Source organism: Eulemur rufifrons, chromosome 3, assembly GCF_041146395.1.
Source record: "Eulemur rufifrons isolate Redbay chromosome 3, OSU_ERuf_1, whole genome shotgun sequence".
Lineage (NCBI taxonomy): Eukaryota > Metazoa > Chordata > Mammalia > Primates > Lemuridae > Eulemur > Eulemur rufifrons.
Window position 1 is genome coordinate 92,394,177 of NC_090985.1, and position 23,666 is coordinate 92,417,842.

Sequence of the window (23,666 nt, forward strand, 5' to 3'; positions counted from 1 at the left end):
TTAACTGTCACGTGTAAGGGTCCCTCTCAGTCCAACCAGTGAAGGCAGTGTGCTTCATACACAAGAACCTAAATTCCGAATGTTTATTTCAGGGCTAGTCTTTCCACTCATTTCTATAAAATTCTCCAACAGTCAGGAGACTCCAACACTAGAATATTCTGCAGTTGCCATTCAGAAAGTCAGTGACTTGTTCACAGAAACTTTAGTATTAACGTGCATATATCTCAACTCTGTCAGATGTCAGAAACTTTAAGACAAGCTACAAATCGTATCTTGATTTCTAATTCTGCAAAATTTAAAAAGCAACCAAAGTTCAGAGAAATTTAAAATGTGAAAAAAGCTTTAAATGAACCAATATATTAACAATATGTTAAGATGTTAATAACATATATAAACATCAAAATATATATTTGCAGAAATAAATGAAGATTCTTTGTTTTATTAATTACACAGTCAGGATGGAAACCAAGTCATTCTGGTCAGAAGTTTAAATTTCGTGTTGGCCTCCCCAGCTCTCATTGCTATGGAGATAATGTTCCAGACAACAATCAAGACATCTCAAGAGCATCTCTATAACAAGGTAGGAGAGGTCTAGCGTACTTCATATGCAGCTTAACTTACCCATGCTAAATAACCAGGGCTTGGAGAGCAGAATAATAGTATTACCTGAACACCTGGGTCCTCGTCTTCTTCAGGAGAAGGAGATGGTGGGGGCGTTTTGTCTAAATCTGAATTTTCAGAACCTTCTGTTTTTCCCTTGTTGACCTTTTTCTTCAAAGCACTTGCTTCTGAATCAGGTTTCTTATTACTAGAATTCAAAGTGGATCACTTAGTGTTCACTTTTTAATGGGGTTTTCCACGTCCCAAACCTTATATTTCCCACATTAATATCCCTAAAGTATCAATGACAATTGATAAATCAATGCATGTTGGCCATTTATAGTTAAGTGGCACTCTCAATTAAGTTTTTATAGTAAAACTGCACATTGATGACTTTTACCAAATATGTGACCCTAGTTAAAAAGAAATTGCATGCAAAAATTCCTAATACCACACATAGTACATTTGTGCAAAACTCCTGCCAATACATCAAGCCATAATGAAAAATCAGATTAAGAAGTCATTTTGCTACCAAGTTTTTAAGATGCAGAATATTATTTTTTAAACTGTCATGGAAAACAATATATGATCATTTATTTGTTTCTTACAGGTAGTTTTAAACACTCCTATTTAAGTCTTTTTTTCGATCAAGTACTACTAGGTGTCCTCTTTTACACCATGCAGTTACATTTTATACAACTTACAATCTTTTTAAAATAAAAATATATAGCAATTTCCTGTTCTACATATTCAGTTAATGCTCTATTCTTAAGCCTTATTTTGGTGTAGGAATTTTTTGAAAATAGCAATTAGCCTTTTTTTCCCCTAAAACCTAGGTCTCTGAAATACAAAAATATAGGAAAGCAAACCCAGTAACTAAAGCACATGTTCCACAGGATGTTGCTGACAAACATTAATAGGATTTGAATGTTACATAAGACGAAAGACATAAACTCTTAAGAAATTTTTTTAAGTTTACCATCACCTCTAGAACCTTTTCCTCACATTCTTTTAGAATGTGCACTTAGTGCTACCTTCCATTTCAATTTTCAAGCCATCCTCAAGATTTTCTAACATCAATTATCATCTGTTATCCAACATTGAAAATAACACCACCTCAGTAATGATTATTTTTTACTATTTCTAGGGAGGCTAAAATTCTAATAAATTTTGAAAACAAAGGATTTCAAAAAGTTTATAAAATGTTATTTATTGAAGTTTATAAAGTCCCATAAAAGTATGCTGACAGAATGCATTAAACAGCATGTTTTTATCTCAGCTACTACAAAAGGAAGAGGCCAAGATATTTATATGCTTTTATTCAAGTAAAACATTTGTCGTGTAAAATATTTCAAAAGTACTGTTAATATAGTAAAAGTATCCATCAGACACCTAAAATGTATTTTCTCAACTAATAAAGAAAATATGTGATAATCTTAAACTAGTGATTTTTAAATACTCAGAGTTTGTTTTTATTTTGTTAACATCTTAGCATAGTAAACAGCCACATAAGAAAATAACATAAAATAATTCAAGATAATAGCAAATGGCAGCTAGGTTTAGAGAGTTATTTTTATCTTAGAAAAAGAAAAAGGCAGTGTTCTAAAAACTTTAAGTCTCCAAAAGATCCACAGAAAGCATAATATTTTTTAAATTAAAAATAATCCATACAACAGTTCCTCATCCAACTGTCCTAGTGTTTATGCTACACATGGACAGAAGTCTCCCCTACTATGAGGCTCCATTTCCAGCATTTATTTCCGCTCTAACTGCCACAAATTATACAATACTACAGCTGAACACTGGGCCCCTTTCCTTTCATCTGCACGCCAAGAGCAATCAGATTACCCTGGTAACCAGCGGTCACATGACCAGCACCTGCTCTTTTGGCTGGATGCCACTGACTAAAGCCATCTGCTTCCCTCAATCAGCTTTCAAACATTCTCAACACCTGCGCTGCAGTGTTTTGTGGTTTCTTTTATCAAATCAGTGCAAAACTGCTTCCAAAACTTTACATATTTCTCAAATTTGTTTAAATCAGAGGTAGGCCTGTCAAAGAGTTGAACCACTGCCAGGTAAAGTGAGTTGGCAGCTCATGTTTTTTCACGGTGACCTCTCTATACCAGAGCAAAGTACACGGTTTAATGTAGTGGAGTTGCCGGGCCCTGCATACGCTATCCTACAGGAGCAAAAGGCTTACTATCTGGAAGCCGACCAGAGCCCAGGTTTGAGGAAACATCAATTTGCTGAAGGAGAGAAGTGCTAATGATTTTCCATCTGCCCTTCCCAAGAATGAACTGTATGGAGCCTCCAAGATGGCTGAAAGTCAGACAGGACCTCTCCAAATGTTTAGACAAAAAGCCTGTAGCCAAGGGAAGCACTTACCCCAGATCTGATTACTGAAAGATTTCTAAACTCATTAGACCTTGCTCTATTAATGTCATTCAGAGACAGCTAAGCATTTCCACGCATCGATATACAAATCAAAGAACACCCTAAGAAGTCAAAAAAAAAAAACTACAAAACCCTCAGTGTCCACTAATGACATTACAATCAAGGACAAAATTAAGTTATGTAAATTAAATTGCATTTGCTACTGTTTTGCAATAAGCTAATCTGGATTTTCAACTAAGTGCTATCCTAAAACTGCTTTGCTCAAAGAAACTAAAGATTTTTCTTTTAACAAATGAAGGTAATATAGAATGGTGGATAAAAGCATTGGTTTGAGTCAGATAGACTTTGGTTCAGGTTCAAACTGTCATTATAAGCTGTAACCCTGGATAACTCATTTTCTCTGAGCCGCAGTTTCCTCACCTGTAAAAGGAGGTTAATAATCATACCTTCATCCAGGATTTGTTTTGAGGTTTAAATGAGATAATGGCACAGATGGTTAACATTCACACACATCTGGAAGACAAGCAGTGAAGTCTGGGAAGTGTTCTCTGGCCATGGCTCAGACACACTTGGGCTGAATCCACTGCAGAGACTTGTAGACAGGACCCCTACCTTCACGTGTGGGGCTACCCAGCATCAGACTGGTGGAGAAAGGACAGAGTCCACATGCATAGTCTTTATTTAAATCTCTAAGGTTCAAAATTGGTCTTTTATAATGTCAAAGCTAAAACCTAGTTATACATATATTCCTCTCCCAAATTATAAGAGAAGCTTGAATGCACAAAAGGGGAAATTCTTCCAGTTGGGGGATGAGAATGTTGCTAGAAGTAACATCCCTTAAACTAACACTACAATATTGAAGATGAGGCCACTAAGCTCCTCGGCGCCGACAGAGAACCTCAATGTACCTCTCTAACAGTTGCAGTGAAGGCTACTCCTGAGGCTTGGCCAAGGCTGGCTGCCACACAGCGACCTAGGAGTGGGATCACAAGAATAACCAGGCCATGTACAGGGAACACTTTCAAATTCTAGCCCTGAACGGCACTAGACCTGAAGAAATCAAGTCTGCCCTCATTCCTCTCCTGAACCTGCTCTGCCTCCTGCATTTCCCAGCTCAGCATCATGGTAATGCCTCCCAAACAACACTTGCAAACTGTTCTCCACATGTCACCAGAATGATCAGCTGAAATGCAAATCTGACTGAATCATTCTTCTGCTTGAAGTCCAATCCCCTATGTAGAACATCTAAGATTCTCAGTATTGGTGTACCAGGCCCTCCGCAATTTCTGCAACTGGCAACATTAGCTTTTTATACTCTTCCCACATCCCAGGCCCTTTACCCCTTATGCTCCAGGCATACAAAACTATTCCCAAAAGATACATCTATCTCTCCTACCTCCACTTTGACCCCAATCTACTCATCGTCAAGACTCACCTTGGACATCATTCATTTCAGGAAGCATTTCCTGACCACCGTAAGAGTCTGTGTTTGGGTATGACCTCCTCACTCCACCTACATGTCACACGATGTACCCCATACAGAGGATATATAAAATACACAAAATTCGGTGGTAACATTACTGCAATATATTAAAATCAAAGCAGTGTGTGTATTTGTGTCTTTCTCCAATTATCTTGTAAGCTCAAGGAGAGGAGGAACCGTGTTGCATTTACCTTTGGATTCCTAGTATCTACTCAATTAGGTTACTTGTAAATGTTAGCTGATCTAGTTAATTAAATAGTCCAAGTAATAGCAAAAACAGCAACACACACATAACTAACTCTATGTGCCAGGCACTACTCTAAAAGTTAACTCATTTAAGAAAACCTAACATAGCATCTACCTTTATGCTGAAACACCTATTTAGTTCAGTAAAATGGGCTAAAGTATCATCAAAATAGAGCAAAACTTAGCAATTTTTCAAAACCAATAGAAAAGAATATCATCTACATACCTCACCTCCCTATTCACAAAGTTCTTTCACTTCCTGATCCTTACCTCCCATGATTACTGATACAACCAAAATGCAGAGCCTTCCCTCATGAAGCTAGAGACTAAGATGAAGAACCATCCCCCTCATCAGGCTAGAGACTGAGACACAGAACCATCTGCTCACACAGCTAGAGACTGAGACACAAAGCCATCTAGTCCTCAAGCTAGACAAGCCCTTGTGCATCTCAGAAGGAGAACATTTTCTGGGGATGCTGCTGGAGATCTGAAGGGCCTCTGCTCCCCGACCAGCCTTGCCCTTCACATGTCCTTAAGGGGCAGCTGGATGTGCTCAGGGTCCACTGCTAAGTGACCCATCTCTAAAGTTCTGTGATTACTCCTGATGTCATCAAAGCATTTAACATCTTGATGAGAACCCTTAGAAATAAGCATTAAGAAAACACAAACTTTGTATTCATAGAGCAATATCTGCACCTGGAGGAACATTCTAGGGAATCTACACTTATGGAAGAATTCATACTCAGCTCATGACTGTAAGAGTCCCTAAGAATGGGCTCAGTGCTGTTACCTGAAATGGGGTTGGATGGATTCATCTGAGCTAAAATACAGCCTAGATAACTAATTCATTTTGTTAAGAGTACAGCCTTTCTCAACAAGGCTTTCTATGCAAAGGACCAGAACTTACTAGAAATCCAGGTAGTTGCCCTCATTTATCACAAAATAGAATGCAGTTAAATACTGATTAGTGTCATCCTAAGGATCTAGGTCCTCAACAGAAAGAAAACTTGAAAAGGAACCATATGTGGAACCAATAATGATGAGTAGAATATGGTCAGTTAATGAAAATGTCTGGACAATGGGGAGGGAGTTCTGAATCAAACAAGCCCTTCAGACGGGATAAGATGGTAAAGATTCTTATCATTTTGGGGAACATCAACCTTGAGGCTTAGGCCATTGAAGATTAATCAGGTTCATTTTCAGGGACTAGAGCTTCTCCAAAATGTTACAAGATAATCTTTTAGGAGAAGAGCAAAAGGTACTGAAACATATTCTTACACGCTATATGCTGAAAAGGCTTTTCAATAAAGATGTGAACCTAGTGGGTAATAAGTAAAGGAGGTGTTTGTTGCACTGGATGCCACAGGGAACATGACACAGGACGTGTGTGGCATAACGCACCTCTGAGGAGATCTGCCACGACAAAACAGTCAACCATTAGGGTCAAGGGCTCAGTGGTGGTAGGAAGAGCGTCCAGCCTCTCAACTCAAGGGGACAGGACTTCCTTTAAGCCCTGCCTACTATTTGGTTAAGTTTTTTAAACATTGAAATAGAAAATTAAAAACTAAAAAAGCAAACTAAATTAAAGCAGCATAAAATGTGGTGCATCATAAAGTAAAATTAACCCCACAAAATAAAAATTTTAAATAAAGTCCTAAGACTAAAATTTAACAGGCAAAGTAATAAAATGCAGACAACAGAATAAACTAATGAGGTAAGAGAAAAATCAAACTCTAAATGGCAGATAATAAACCCAAAATTCAACAGCTTAACACCAAGGCAATCAGCGCCCCTTAGGTGAAGTCCCCAGTAGCACTCAGTGGGCTCCCAATGGCTGTGATCCTGCACCTGGCAGCCTCGGGCACCTTCCATACTCTGAGTCACCTGGCCTGGTGTCCACATACTTTACTCCAAGCAGGTGCCTTGCCACCCCCAACTTCTAAACTCCACCCACAAATTCCTTACCCAACTCTTCTAGTTGAGAAAGAGAGAGAAGAATTAAGAGAGGGCAAAGGGAGAGAAAGGAATTCTGTTTTACTTATAAACAACAAATGTATGATTTTGATGAAAAATTATTAATAGACTTTTTATGTTCTTTGAGAGTCACTGGGTGAGACACCTATGAGATAAACACCAATTCAATTTAAATTGTTACCTTAAGAAACGGTTATAGAATAAAGTATTCCCTCAGTAGACTAATTGTGCTAAATTTTGGGGAAAGGAATAGCCAAGAAAATTAGAAAAGATCCAGAGCCTAATTTGCTTTCATTTAAAATGTGTATTTCAGATTCAACATACCTTCCCTTTACATTTTATGACCAAACTTTCCACAGGTGAGGAAGCTGAGGGTCACAGAGGCTAATGCGTGACCCAAGAAGTGGCAGTCTGAGGACCAAAGCCAGAACCTGCTAAGCTCACAAGCCCACATTTGAGTGCTGGGACTGGCCCCAAAGTGTCTGACACTCCTCAGGGAGATCACCTTAGGAACCCTGCACTGGCCTGGCCTTTTGAAGTATTCTTCAGAACTCTGAAACATTTCCTAGTGGGCATCTTCAGTTACTGGGTCTTTCAATACCACTAGGACACCCTGTCTTTAGGATAGCTGCAGCACTAACCATCTTTCAAAGAAGGACATTTAAAAATTCCATTTTTAATACTGAATATAGCCTAAAGAAAAAAATGACTTTTTTTATGCAGTCAAGAATTAACATTGAAAATCTATCTACAAGTTAGTGAGTTTTGTGGGCTGAATTAAGATATGCCAGAAACAACACGGAAAGGAAGTCCAGTTGGCTAATGTTATCTGAACACCGAAGCTTAACACAGATATTAGCACCCTTGGCTATGTGGTGCCACCTGGCACTGTAAGGCAACATAAAAAAATTAAACAAAGTAGACATTACAAAACCAATGCAAAAAGTATGCCTTTCAATGGCCTTTTACTATAACCTATCTTTCCAAGTGCCAAACTGTAGGGAACTTACTTGACTACTTGTGCCACATTTTAAGATGCCACTCTTATTTATGCATAGCAATCCCATCCCATGACCTAGGAAGGGGACAAATGAGGATTACCTTGCCAGTCAGAACCCCACTCCCGAGATTATTATCTTCTCTCATCAGCCAGGGTGGCTAATACAACAAGTAAGCCATACTGCCCACCCACATTTCAATCAGGTGCTACAGGAGGGATGAGAATTAGGCAGACCAAATAGTAAAACCACAAAGGAGAAAATATTATCAGGAGAAGCCAAACTCCTGTGAAACTATATTGTTCCTACCGAGGTTAGGGCTACACGTTGTCTTTCTAACAGTTAAAAAAAAAAAAAAAGAACGGTGTCTTTTTTCTTAATTCACACTTTATTTCCCTAGTTAACATTTTAAAGCTAAGCCACACAGACTTCTATATAAGTCTCCTGAAGGGAGGGCCGGCATTGCAGATGACTGATGCTCTACCCTGGCTTTGCACAAGCATCCAATGACTCAAGGGAGACCTTTGTCCAGGCAGAAGGGCAGAAAGAGCTTTACATATCAGGTGAAAAACTTTGTATTTATAAAGAATTTCATGTTTTTCAAAAGCATTTTCACACATATAGATTTACTTTAATTTTAAAAAAGCCTATGATTCTTTCTATTCTTTACCTTCCAATCCTAACATCACAACCACAGCTACTATATGGCAACATGTGCTCCACCCTAACATTCCACTTAAGAAAGACTTCAAAGGAACGTGTCTTGAGAAAAATCTCCCTTTACATCCCACTGCTGCTCATGGCCTCCTCACCTCTCAACCTTCATTTGATGGGTGCAGTGGGAGTTGAAAGTGGGATCTACACCACCCTCTCCCCCATAAACCAAAGCGGCAGCAGGCCACTGCTTTGAAGTCCACTGCAGCTCACTGGATGGGCAGAAACGACTTTCCAGCAGGCCCCGTGTGGTCTGTCCTGCGTCTAGCACAGAGCATTAGTTAGCAAACTTGCTTCCAAGGGTCAGTGTTGTCAGGCATTCTCTTCCCCCCGTGGATAATAAACTGAAGCACATGTCAAAGGTATCGGCGTCTATACTAAAAAGTGGCTGATGACTCTCTTGCCCTGCTTATTCAGCTGATCTAAGATGAATCAGATACAGGAAGGGCCACGATGGGGCCCCTTGCTGGCAATGGGAGGCCCTGAGGTGGTTATCCTGAAGGAAAGGATTTAGGATTAAAAAGATCCTATGGCCCCTTTGTTGAAGAGATGATAACCTTTGAGACAGGAGAAGGGGTACTTGTTCCCATCCCTGACCTGGAGCTTGGATTTAATGAACCAGAGACTGGGCAGGACAGACAGGTGGGCAGAGCTGCACAACATCCAGGGGCGCTTTTCCTTCTTCATTCCTTGCCATCACCAGGAGGGCTCAACAATCCATTCTGCCATCACAAATTTAAGAAATCTATACCCTCTTCCACAGGCACAGGGTCCAAAACACTTAATTCTGTCTTTCTAAATGTCCAATGTCTTAGGTCAAGACTAAATCATAGCATGTCAGTAAAAGAAAGAACAAGAAGATAGAAGAAAAGCTGTGGGTTTAATTTATTTTATTACCTATGTACCTGATGGGAAGATATCTGACTACCTGGGGTTTTGTACTTACTAGCAAAACTGGCTTACTGGGTTGCTTTTGTGTCTAATCTCTATTGAACAATTTTACATATTACAAGAGCACCCCATAAAACATGTATTAATTTACCAAAACATACCACCATTGGGCTTGCTGGCTGAATGAAAACATTTCTCAGGTAAACACTACCTAATTGAGAAAACAATATTTGAAAAAAGCTAAGTTGCTCAGAAGAACGCTGCTAAATAAATATTAACTATTCACTATTAATGATAATGATAGCGTGGTTTGCAAAAAGTACTCTTACATGGTTTTTGGTACATTGTGTATTTTTTAAAAATAAGAATGGTATGTTTATTTTCCAATTTAAAATAAAATGGTATCTTTACTCTTAGTTCAAAAATAACATTTTAGTTTTCTACTAAATTTAAAACTGGGGTGGGGGTAGAACAGAGCAAGGAACAAAACCTTTTCCTAGAAACTGCGTTGGCAACAAGTCTACATTGCTTCATTTAAGCTTTAGTAGTCAAGTCACAATCTTTGGCCAAGTTCCCTTCTTTCTGTACATTCAAAGAATCTTTATATAGCTAAATGGACCACTAAATCCTTCAAGAGTCATTCAAAGAAAGCACTTCCTCCAAATTCTCTCTCATTTCACTAGGCCCATGCAAGCACAACAGAAAACGCATTGAAAAGAAGAATGCAAATCCTCATATTTCAGCTCCATGAATCTTTCCATATGCAAAACTGCATCCTCTCCAGTCCACAAATGTCTTAGCTCTTATTTTCAATATTAGCAGCCAGTATTTGAAAGCTATAAGGACACCTAGGGAGAGCACTAGAAAAATGGATAGAAAATATATATTTAACATAAGGGGAAAAGGAAAAAAGATATGGTCCTACTAGAGAAAAGGAATGTGGCCTGTTTCTCTCATCATGATTTTACATGTTCTTTTTCTGGGATGCTGAACATCTTTTCCTGTTTCACTACCATTCTATGTAACAGCTTCTGGACAGATTCTTTTAGGTTCTCCTGTGTAGAAAAGACAGACGTAATTGTGTTTTGGTTGTCGAAAAGGCCAGTGCTCTGGGAATGACCACAAATTCAAGCTTCTGCCACTTTACAGACCGAGGTGGGATGCCAGGTAGTGAGGAGGTCACCGAAAGGCACCCAAGGAAAATCAGCCCCTGACAACAGTCACACTTCTCGTGTCCTTTATTACCGAGTGTGTGTGAGTGACGCAGACCAAGCTCTCTCCCTGCCAGTGACACAAGGCAGAGAGAGCCAGACCACCAGCAGGTCACTTCCTTTACCGCCTGCTCAAAGGACAGCATGCTTGTCTTAGAACCACAGCAATGACAAGGCACACAAGGCTACAGAGGAAAGATGTGAGCAGTTCTACACTAAATTTTTCATTCCACTTCTGTTTATTCCATTTCAGCCCTCTGTAGGAAAATTATTTTCTGTATAAACAAATTCATCAAGTTAACTTATTCAAGGATGAAAATAACTGGTATCACATAACATTTTGCAAAACAAAATTGCCACTGTTGTATTTCAGTGCTTAAAAGCAAACTGCTACGGCAATTCAAACCCAGTACTAACATAACCCAAACCCCCTATTACCTTCATCACTGCATATTCAATTTACATAATTATTCTGCTATGCTATTCAGAATTTACATGTAGCTGTATGCATTCTAGTTATGTTTGCTTCAGGGACGCTATTTCCTTTCTACACTTAGTGGAACAAGGAGACCACAACTTGGCATACCCAATTCATCTGACCAATAGAAACAATGTGGCTCAACAAAATTATGGTTTGGTTTGATAATTTACTTAAAATTTCAATTCAGTTACCACATGCTTGGACAGCCATCCTTATCTGACCATCCACAACAGGAAAGTCTCTGGGGAATGAATGTCCTTACCACACTTCATTGCAAATCAGCAAGTGGCTCTATAAGTCACCAGGTGACCACGGCCAACAGAGGTGCCACCAACACTCTTGGTCCCCCCCGCCCCCGCCACCAGCATGGCCTAAGTTTCTGGGCCACATCACATCAGCTCCTTTTTAACTTGTACATCTCTAGACTCATCAGAAGTGTTCCATTCAATTATTTTCACACCATTTGGGATAAAAACAACTATTGCCTACCACGGGCATTGACTGAGACTATTAGTCAAAAGCAATAGAGGGGAAAAAAGTACTAGACTTGCTCTTGGGGAGAAAATACACCCTTTTCTTCCTACCCAAAGCATATGCCTCTAGTACAAAGTCATTACTCAGATTCAGCAATGCCAAACACTTGCTCTGCACAGCCTCTGATTCACAGTCCAGGATGGACAGCTGAGGGCATGTCTATGAGGCCTGCACTGAATGCTTCTCTAACGGATAAACACAGGGACTCTATCTGTCCCAGGGAGGCATGGTGTGCTGAGGACTGATTAAGTTGGATGCCCCAAGTTCCAAACATTTGTTTACAGTTGTTAGGAGAATTTTAGCAAGTTTCATTGTTTAATATAACATTTTAATATCTGCCTAAAAGTACTCTGCAGGAGGTAAAGGTATGCTAAACTAAGTTTTTAAAGATAGGCCCAGCTGATGTGGACTCAGAACTTGAAAGAATACACTTGGAAATCCATGACAACATCCAAGGTATAGCATTATTTTTTTTTAAATCAACTTTTACCATTAGGTGATAAATTCAAACATTAAGCTGAAAACTGAAGCCAGATATATCTTTATGTTAAAATTAACACTGGTGATATATTTTCTGAGCTCCAGAAAGCTTCTTTAGAACACAGACTCCTACATTCTGAGTTACAGAAAAAAGAATACATTGTTTTAGATTTTGTTCTGACTTCTTTCTCCTTAGGAAAAATAAGCACATACTTTCTCCCACCAAAAGCATGGTATTTAGATTTAGACAATTATATTTTTAAAAAACCACCTCATAAAGTCAGGCTGAAATTGTACTCATGTCTTCCTTCCTCACCATTTCATCCTTAACACTTAAAACGGTACCTGCAAATGATAAGCACTTAAAATATTTCTTAAATAAATGAAAACACATTTTATAATGGGTTGAGTTTAAAAGAATGTTCATGGAAAAAAAATGATGGTTTTCAATTAAGACACCACATACTAAGGCATCAAAGAAAGCTCATAAGGAAATGCAAATATTAAGTTATCTGTAGGATTGAGTTAATGAACACAATTCTGTTATTTTGACACCTTAAAAGGTATAGAGAGTAAAATTTTTTAAATGACTATGATTCAAAATTTCAAAACACCACATAATAACGTATTTGGGGTTGTTTAGATATTTTTAGCAGGAAGCTGACAATCCAAGTTTGATCTTTCGCTGAGAGGCAACATCTTTCCAGCCATAGAATTAATCTCCTCTATTTGTGTACCTGTGCCTGCACACACAGGGCAGCTACAAGTGAAAGGTTTATAGGCCATTGATCTCAAAAAGTCCATGGCAATTACAGAATCAAGTGTGTGTGTCTGCGTGTGTGTGTATGCACAGGTGTGTGTTTACATGTGCATGTGAGGGTGAGGGTGGAGCATGTTTTCTAACAGAGTTTGCAAACAGGTTCAGATTAACTAAGGCTGACCATACTTCCATCTGGAAACTATATTTTCTAACATGAGCCATATTCTGAAAAATAGATTCAGATGTTTGGAACTGGTTCAGAACAGTTGTAAGAAATGTTCAGTACAAATGAAAAAAATTAGTCTTCAATGTCTTCCCCTCTCAGCTTTTCTTACCGAATAAATATGCCTCCTGGGGGGTCAGAGAATTGGTTGGGGCAAATATGGAATAAAGGAGGCTCTTCCTTAGAACTTTAGATTCTTGCTATTCTCGAATGCATAGCTAATGGATAAGTGCCATTTGATTTCTCCCACGTTGCCTACTAGGATTGCAACCCTGCCCCTGGAAGGCTTACTCCGCCCAGTGGAGGGAATTAATTCTCCTGTTTCGACTTCTGGGAACCAGGGCTGAAATGCTTAGTGAACAACACAGTGACCTTTCTTTCTCCTATAATCCTTCTTGCTTGGTTCTGCATCATCACTGAAAATGAAGTTGCTGGTCTAGGTTTACAAATAATTATGCTGTTAACTTGGTTCCATTTGTTAAATGACAAATTTTCACAAAACTGTAAGAAACTGCTTCTTAAATGATGAATAATTTTTATCCAATAAAGGTCTCTAAATCAACAGTTCATAAATAATTAAGTCCTAAATTTCAAAATGCTTAAAAACTTTAACTTTTTTAGTTTGGTATTAGGAAAAGCAGCTCAGTAATGATAACAAAAACCAACGTGTCTCTCTCTCACTCCCCTCCCCTCACAGGCTGTAACTGGTGCTCATTTCTGTAGTATCAATGTTTTGTGGTTGTTGCTTCTACCCACAGCCTACCTTGACTTTTTGCTGGATTTGGGTTTTGGCGTGGCAGTTTTTGCTTTCTTTTCCTTTGGCTCTTTGGGAATCTTAGGGGCTTTTGGGGTCTTGGGTTCCTTGGGCTCTTTTTTCTCCTTGGGTTCTTTCGGTTCCTTCGGATCTTTTTTTGCCTTTGACCTTTTCTTTTTCTTTTTCTCTTCTTGGGACCCATCCAGTGAGTTCCTATTTAGTTCTTGGTTATCAACCCCACCAGAGAAGTCATCTTTACCAAAACTTTTACTGGGATCCTCTGCAACAATGTGGTTGTTTTTCTTTTTCTTCTTCTTCTGCTGTGGCTGCTGTTCTATTGACGGCAGGTAATCATCACTCTTCACTAGCTGAGCATTCGGTCCACTAACCTGAGTCATATCCGGCACTGGTTTCTCTAGAAAGGGCTCCGATGGAGAATGCTAAGAGACACAAATAGGAATTGAAATTAGTTTATCATTCTTTACAGTGAAGAAAGGAACTGAAAGTTAGTGGCCGATGTTTCTAAACTTATTCTATGTTCAAGGTAGCAAATACAGTTGTAGAATCTATCATTTTTCTCTTATCCAAAAAATGTTTAAGAGAAAAGCTTTTAAATAAGAAAAAAAATAACATGTAATACAGTAAAAAGTCAGTTGAAGAATAAAAAAATTCTCATTCAGCTGAAGACACTGTCCATTTTTTAAACAGCCTACATGAAAAATGGTGAATGACAAAACAGCAGCAAAAGCTAAACCACAATGAATAAATCTAGGTGTTCTTTTCCCACGCGGAATGGGAACTCAAATTAAAGGTATATAATTTAGTCATTTTTAAAGAAGAACACGTGTGCTGAAGACTGCAAGATGTGATGCTGCGAAAGTTTGAAATAAAAGTGTAAACACAATACATAAATCTTACACAGTAAAAAAACATTTCCATCAAATTAAAAGTACACATTCAAACAATGATTTTGGATTGGTTAAATGTTTTATACTGATATTCAACGTGGACAATGTTTTTCTTAACTTCCTAAAGCTCCATATTTCAAAATTCCACTGAAGGAAAGAGAACCCAAACCATTAATGTGATGCGCCTTGTGGGAGATTCTTGACATTCATAAGAGATGTACTCAGAAACTGTCTTCAATACAGTAGAAAATAGCAACAGTTGGGACGGGATGCTGAGTGGTCAGCCGAGATCAGAGTGAGTGACTCCAGTATATAACAGCCCTGAGGCTGACAGTCCAAACAAGGGCAGGACTGGCTAGATTACCATCTCTACCATGAATTATGACATCTAATGAACCTTATATTCAAAAAAATACTTGAAAATGTTAAATCTGCAAATGTCACTTTTTTTTTTTTTTTTTTGCCTTTTTCATATGCTTCTTCTGGCACATAATAGTAACTGTGATATAAACAATCGTACTATGTGCCAGGCACGTGCCTTATACCCAGCACACCATTCAGTCCCCACAGCAGCCCACGGTCAGGTGATTCTTCTAATTTTACAGTTGAGGACACCGATAGTCTAAGATGAAGTGACTTGCCCAAGGAGGAACAGATGGTAAGTGACAGAACTGAGACTGACGTCGAAGCTGATAGCCCCAGAGCCCTCCCACCTCACCACAAGACCTACAAAGAGGAGCAGGCAGGAGAGCCCAGGTCTGTATCTGTGGAGACTCAAGACGAATGTATAAGCCCAGGCTCCACCATAAACAAAAGAGGAAGGTTAGACTCAAACATTTAAAATATAGGTACTATAAAACGGATTCCAGTAAAACTAATACCATGTATTGACCATCTATGTGATGCCACGCACTGAGCCAGGTGCTTTTGTATGTCAGTTCATCTGAATCTCACAAGAAAACTGATAATTTACCCCCGTCTTTCAGAAAGGAAGTAAGAGCTCAAGGAGGTGATATGGCCATCCAAGTCCACACAGTAAGGGACAGAGCTGAAATCTAAATCCAGGTTTCCTAAACCCAATGCTCTTCTGACTCTATCCATCTCCTCTTGAAATCTTACACATAGCATCTTTCTGGAGAAGGCTCCACAGGTTTCATGCCATTTCCAAAGTGTTCAGTGACCCAAAGAACATTATAAAAAAAAAAAAAAAAATCACTGAGAAGAAAGTGGTTATACTGTTCTCACTAAAACCTGCCGTGGTTACTACATTCAATTCTCCAGCTGCACCAGTACAAGACAAAGAGCCCAGAACTCTGAGTTAAGAGATTAAAATTGTAGTCCAGGTCCTACTATGAGCTGTATTATCTGGGGGAAAAAATCACTTCACCCATCTGGGGTTCGGTTTCTTCTTCTGAGAAATGAAGGGTTTGGGTTAGATGATTTCCAAAGTTTATTCCAAAATCCTATGGTATTAAAAAAAATCTTAAAATACTTATTGACCTTTCTTGGTCATAGCTAAGGGGGCATGAACCTGAAAAAGAGTAAGGAAATATAGGAAGAGAGAGAAGCAAGATCAAAGTTTGAGGAAGAGCTCACAAATAGAAATCTACATGAGCAGATTTCCATATAGGAACAACACAGCTAACCAAACACTGAAAAAGCTACTCCCTACCCCTCTATTTTTCTTCACAAACATTCTTAAACGTCATCAACAGAGGCACTGTCCAAATTACCATTACCTAAGTATTAATGGGACCTGATTTAACTGTTTTATTATATTTAAGTGGTATAAGTTGAGTTAATTGGTACATATCATTTCCCAACATAATTAAAAAGGAAAAGCTGTATCTTTTTTGCAAGGGACATAGAGATCAAACTTATTTGGGACAGGCTATTTTTCAGGAAATGGAAGAAAAAGTTGTTCTAAGAAAGAGAAGGAAAGAGGAAAGCCTAAACAACGATTAAAACTTAGAATGGTGAATTAATACCAGGCATGTTTACCTTTCTTTAATCTGCATGGCATTAACTCCAGTAACAGAACACCCAGCTTCTAAAGAGAGATTCCCTGGTACACATTTATGAATTAGAAAAAGAACATAGCATAACACAAAAAGATGGAAAATTTATCTATACACTTTAGCATACAAATCATTTTAGATGCTCCTTTTAGTAATAAATGAAGCCATAAATTAATAACTCAGTAAAAAAATTAATCTTTCATAAGAAGGAAAAAAAGTAAAGATTAAATACCAAAAAAGTATTAATCCTGCTTGATATGCAGCAGAATTATGTTTTGGTACTATTTGAAATAGGGTGAAAAAGGTGCTCAGAAATATTATAGTGTTTACCAGACCCACATCTCCTTAAATCTTTTAGAGAAAAGCTGTTTTTGTAAACATTTAACAAAGAACAGATGGCCTGCCTTAATCATATGGGGAAAAAAACCTGGAGCTCCCAGTAATACCCTGACAAAGTCTCCCAGGCCCAGCTATGCCCACCGCCCCCCACCAGATGCATGGGACAGTCTTCTCTAATGCTATTTAATTTTACAGCAGACATTTTCCCATCAATTCCCACTGCCTGACAGGTAATCAATGCCATTAACATCTGATATTACCATATAGGGCATTCATAAAACCTCTCGTTTTAGAGCAAACGTGGAGAATATGTTAGATACAAAGGTAACTTGAAATGCATCCTGTAGGACTTTCTGCTTGGTATGTTTTTCTATCACATTCCATACGCCTTTTGGAATATTATGGAATACGTAAGTACTGTGCCATGAACTTTTGGAACGCAAACAGCATGACTGATAGTTAAACTATAAATAAAAGTGACCCAAGGTGTGTGTTTTGTCAAAAAAAATTACCATAAGCTAAAGATAATTATTTTTATCTTTAACTCCACTGTTCACAACATATAAGTTAGCAAAAACACACAAGTAAGTTATCTTATACGAAACAGCAGAATGGACAGGATGCAAATTTCACGGAAGGAGGCCTGAGGCCAGGAGAGTGAGGGCATTCCTCTGCTACTTTCAAGCGAATCTGACCCAAAATGCTCAGGAGCATCATCAGGAGAAAACGAAAAAGTTTGTAAGAAGAAACTTTATCTATCTCAAGTGTGCTTTTCTTTCAAGATTTATCAGCCATTTTCTGACTCAAAAATCTATCTTGTTTCATCATGTCTTGCCTCAAGTATATTCCTGAAGCCTCAACCTCTCAGCAATGTCAAGTAACACGAGCAGACAATGTAATATTAACAATGTGTAATGTTTTCAACATGTATAATCTCTGCCAACTAACATTTTTTAATACAGGACATCTATAAACATTTTAAGACAAACGTGTGTATAGGTGTGTGTGCACGTGTGTGTATGTGTATATATATGTATTTATTTACATGCAAACAAGTCTAAAATAAAAATAATGGTTTACAAAAAAAGAAAAGATGGTATCAACCAGATCAGAATAACATTGCAGTTCTGGAGACAAAAGCCTCCCCACAAATTAAGCTACAGGGAGGCAGTAAGGAGGGGCAACTGTGCTTTCAGAGAAAATACGATTCTGGTGAAGAGGCAGGCCAATTAAGGCCCAAGTAATAATAAATACAAGCTTTAAACACACTAAACTATGGTTTAAATGGTTTGTGAAAATGCAAATATCACATAGTCATTTAAGATTGAAACGTACTATTTAGTATTTTTTAAATGGCTCCCGAGACACATTTCTATTACTGACATTCTTAACTTGTATTTTTTCCCAGTATTCCTGGGTCCTGGATCCCTCTACATTCTTTAAAAAAAGGAATTCTGGTATGGAAACTGAAGCTGGATCTCTAGCCCAAAGAGTGTGCAATGATTCAAAAGAGCATTTAGCAAAAGGTTCAGTAAGTCCCATTAAGATTGTAACAATGGCAATGATAAAAAGAAGACGCCCAATTCATTTATTTATTCAACACATATTTGAGGCTCTAACAGTAAACAAGGTAGCCACAGTACCTGCTGGGAAAGGCGGTAGAGCACCAAACCCAGGCTGAGACCAAGGAGGCTTCCTGAAAGAAGCCGGCCCAGGCTAGGACAGAAGGGGAGGCTAGCGCTGGCCAGGGGTCCGCTCCTCAATGGAACTGGCCTGAGAACAAATCGTGCCTAAAATTGGGTGACTGGAGGAATAAAAACACATTACAAGCAAGCTTCTGAAACCTGCTTTGTGAGGCAGTAGAGCAAGATGAGCAGATACTAGCCTGAGTGATCAACAGAAGTAATTTTTAACTTTGATTCTCTGATATAAAACAATAAGCACAAAAATATTTTTAAGAGAATCAAGGATTGGAATATTTTCTGCTTGGCTAAATGCAATATTAATGGAGTCAAGGCCCCAAGTTCAAGCCTTTTATATGCCAGTTAGTTTTATTCAAGTCATTCTTATCAATTTCCAGGAAAAGTTATTTATTGAATGAATACATTTATGAACACAAAAACACTAATGAACAATATCAGGCTTGGTCATATGAATTAACTGATGAGGCAAAAAGTTAGAAAAAGTTAAGGATATATAAAATTGTTACATGAAAAAGAGGACTCAGGTCACATGAGTTTAGAGAATTCTGGGCTAACCAAAGTTCAACAGTTTTCTTTCCAAGCCCTTAAAAACATTGGGGGTAGAGGGATGCTGGGGATAGTACAGATTGTGTCCTAAAGGTATTTAACCATGACACCCCTTTTTTCCAAGAATATCCTGAATAAAAATGGTCTTCAAAATATGCTTTTGATTATATTGATACAGCTATCGCAGGGCACCTTCTCTGGAACAGAAATAAGTGTATACGTGTAACTGTCTTTCTCAAAGCAGTGGTTGTCAAATGTTTTAAAAGACAGCATATAACTCTATGAACTAATATAATTTATATAAAATGTACCAAAACAGCTCACTGAATTGGCTGGTTGTTTTATGCTCAATTTAAGTCACTGGTAGGAATAATATAGAAATATTATTAACAGTATAATCATATAAGGATAACTTATACAAGTTCTGTTATACACAGTCAAGACAATTACAAAGTTTAATAAAATGAATTTTGAAATATAATGAAATAATTCATCTTGGCATGTACCTCAAAATCATTAAATTTTAGAAGTGAAATTTTTAAAAAATTACCGCTTAATTATCTAGTTTAAAAATCATCTGAAGGCATTTTTGAATCTGGTTTTCTGCTTGTGTTCTTAAGCTATCCTTGGAAGAGAGTCACCATACAAACAAAATCTTAAAACAGCTATAAATTAACATGAGCTGCTTTTATGGCATCTAAATTATAAACACATTTTGAATTAGTAGAGTCTAAAATAATGAACCAAATGGTCATGTTAAATTTAATGTTGAATAGTTTACATAAAATACAGTATTCTACAAATCTTCTCCATACTTAGGAGTGGAGCTATGCCACAGGAACCATCAAACGGTATTTTTAACGTGTAAAACACTACATTGTGGTGTTTCTATAGTCAGCTTGACTGAAATAAAACACAGCAGTGGAACTCCAATGCTAAACCCTTTTCTAAATGCCTGAGAAATTCTAACTGGAACAAGGCTCCTCCCAGAGGGAGAGAACGGGGCGTTTGTTCATGGTTCCTTCACGCTCTGCGCTGCCCATCGCTGCCCTTCTAGCTACTCCCTGTCCTGTCGCTGTTCTCTACTCTGACCGGGCTATCCACCCTGGGCTGGGTGCTGCCCTGCAGGCCTGGAGGTGCCAGTGGGCAAGGGCCACTTTGTGGGCCCACAGCCCTGCTGCTGCGCCGGCAAGGCCACCTCTGGCCTGGCCTCCTCAAGGCACTCAGAAGGGGTCCTGAGGGGACAGACAATACCAGGACAAAGGGAAGTCCTGAAGCCACCCCATGACACTGTACCGAACGATGTTTTCTTTACCCATTTAATGGACAGTTCCGTGTGCCGTGTGCTGTGTGCCCTGCTGAGTGTTTTACATACCTCTTCTCTTCAGTTCCTATCATAACCCTATGAGGTTGGTGGGGTGGGCGATATTATTGCTGCTTTATAAACGATGGAACTGAAGCTTTAAAATTAACTGACCTAAAAGTATATAGCTATAAAGTGTCAAACTGGAACTTTTTCAGTTTCCTAACCCAGGAACCATAGATACAAAATCCACGCACTTTACCAAGCCTCACCTGGGAAGCTGTGGCATGTGATCAGGCACCCACGCTGGTGGTCCACGGCTGGACGGGTGGCTGCGGAGTTCTCCAGCCCTGGCTGTGGCCACAGCACAAGCCCAGGGAGCAGCTTGCTCTCTTTCTCCAGAACCATAAAGGCCTTAAGTTCTAAGACCCTACCTAACCCTAATCTGCAGGTTAAGATGGCTTTTAATTAATACAAATTTGGAATTTTTACCTTCAAAGGGTCAGAGGAGAACTTTAGTTTAGTTCCAAACTAAAGCTGTAGAGAATCACCAACTTTTCAAAGATTAAAAATTTGGTCAGAATTGACATTCTTATTGTCTTGCAGCTAACAAACATTATCCAGCATGATTCTCAAAATCACCCTGCTTGACAGAAGTATAATTCAATTCAATCCACACTGAGACCTGCTTTGTCCCAGGGACTGAACCAAGTCTTTCAGAACCAGAAAAAGATAAGCCCACTCTCTGCCCTTGCCCTGCCTTGAAAACTCTTCCAAAACCACCTATAAAGAACTGCTTATGTGATTTTTTATTCAATCTACTGTATTTCAAGGACTCTTACTTAGCGAGTTCTTTTCTCTGGCTTTGTAACAGATCAGTTGCTACTTCTTAGCAAAAGCACCAGATAAAGTCGTAGGCTTGCATTTAGGGACCATATAGTTAAAACAGCCTTTTTGTCTACACACACATCCCTAGGGCACAGAGTTGAATTGATGTTAAATTGAGCATGGTTTGATGTGTCTCCACTGCTTCATAAATGCTTGCAAAAATTAGCTTGTTTATGAGACCTGAATGATATTTTTACATGTGCTAGCTTTCCAAAAAGTATATGCCAGTATTTAGACTATGTTCCTGATCTTAAACATCTCCCACCTCTGAAGTACTTTTGACAGAAATAAGGGAAATGTAGAGAGGCCAACAGAAATGATCACTACTTTTTACACAGGGAAGAAATAAAAACAAACACAAATGCAATACAATTCAAAGCTTATCACAGCAGTAGTGAATAACTTCTTAGGTCTCTTGGGCCACAACAGAGGGGTATCCCCCTGTAGGCAGCAGGCAGTCCCTCCCGTTCTCCCACAACACCAATGCCCCAAGAAAAAGCAGGGTCTGCAACGTAGACACACCATGGTGCCTCTGACTGACCATAAGCAAACCAAAGTATGAACTCATCAGAGGAGTCTAAGAGTCATACTTTCACCCTCTTCTTCTGAATTTCTACACTCCTTAGGGCAGTAAAATCATCAAGTGTTATCTTTTACTGGACATTGTTTTCTAGAAGTAAAACTTTCAAAAACAGCATGTTTAGTGGGCTTAACAACATAAATTTTACTATTAATATCTCTCCCTTCTCTCTTCTTTTTTTCACCACCTTGCATATACTGCCCTGCCCTTCCCTTAGCTTACTTCAGTAACTATAAATGAATGAGAATTTATAGAACCAATTCCATTTCACAGGCATTTGTCTTGTTTATTTCAAGTTAGCCCTAAAGTCCATCTTGTTCTCAAAGATGTGTCTGGAAATTTGAATTTGGCAGAAGACACCCACACCTAAAGCTACCCAACTTACCAAGGATCAAACTTGGCAAAACATAGACAACAGTGCTTCTAGGCTGGTTAGAATGTTTTGCATAGACAGAGCCTATTCAAAGACACTAAAGACAAAGACCAAACTTACCTACTAAAAAAAGTTTACTTCAATTCAACAATTTTTACTGTACACTTAACACTGTATTTTGCTATTACTAGTATTCAACAGCAAGTTTGATCTCTTTAAGCTGGAAAGGTGAAATGTAGAGTTTGGCTCTGGAAAAGCAATTTTTACCAAGTTTGCAGTTAAGTTTCTATTGCTTTTAAAAGGTCAATATTAAAAGTAACTTACTATGCTATTCCTAAGAATTTAAAAAGCCAAACTTCAAAGACTGACAAAGGGGGGTTTTAACACTGAATAATCCCAGTGGTTTGTGCAGAACTGGGAATAGCAGAATCTTTAAAGGGAAAAAAATCAATTTATAAGGAGCTCAGTGATAAAGTTAATTTACACACTCTAGGCAAGTTCTCCAGGATTCAGAGACTAAGAGTCTAGCAAATTTAGTTTGCAATAAATGCTTAATGATAGACTACTTCAGTCCTATAAAAACTCATTCACATCTTGTGGGAGGCACAATTCTAAGACAGCCCCATCATCTCCACCTCCTCAGTGTGAAGGACCCGTGGAATTCAAGCCAACAGAATATGGCAAAGGTGAAAGGGTTTCACAGGTGTGATCAAGGTTTCCAAACTAACTGGTTTGGAGTTATTTAAAGGGGTCATTATCCTAGGTGGGCCTGACTTAAGCCAGGGAGGCTTTTAAAGAGGGTGGGGGCACTTGTTGAGGGTAGCAGAGTCTGTCTCCGTTGCTGGCTTTGAGGAAGCCAGGCAGCACAGTGGAGAGTCCACCACAGCAAGGAGCTGCAGGCAGACTTCAGGAGCGAAGGGCGGCCCCAGGCAACAGCCAGCAAGAACTAAAGCCGCAGTCATACAGTACAGGAAATGAATTCTGTCGAAAATGCGAATGGATCTGAAGTGGGTTCCTTCCCAGTCAAGACTTCAGAGGAGAACACAGTCCTGAAGACACCTGACCTGCAGCCTCATGAGGACACAAACAGAGGGCCCAGCAACACCATGCCCAAACCTTTCTAAAACTGCAAGAGGAAATGGATATTGCTTGGAGCCACTAAGTTTGTGGTACAGGTTGAGTATCCCTAATTTGAAAATCTGAGATAATACAAATATTCTAAAATCTCAAAAAAATCTGAAATCCAAAACACTTCTCATCCCAAG

At 38.7% G+C, this 23,666-nt stretch overlaps 1 protein-coding gene across 1 annotated transcript in view; it reads right to left on the reverse strand.

Moving 5' to 3' along the window:
• CHD7 (chromodomain helicase DNA binding protein 7) overlaps positions 1-23,666 on the reverse strand; it is a 184,863-nt gene that overhangs the window by 68,371 nt on the left and 92,826 nt on the right. Inside the window, exons 3-4 of the mRNA XM_069465576.1 lie at positions 13,753-14,183; positions 667-808 (exon numbers count right to left, since the gene is read on the reverse strand). Coding sequence (XP_069321677.1) covers positions 667-808; positions 13,753-14,183 — 573 coding nt within the window. The remainder of the gene's footprint in view (positions 1-666; positions 809-13,752; positions 14,184-23,666) is intronic.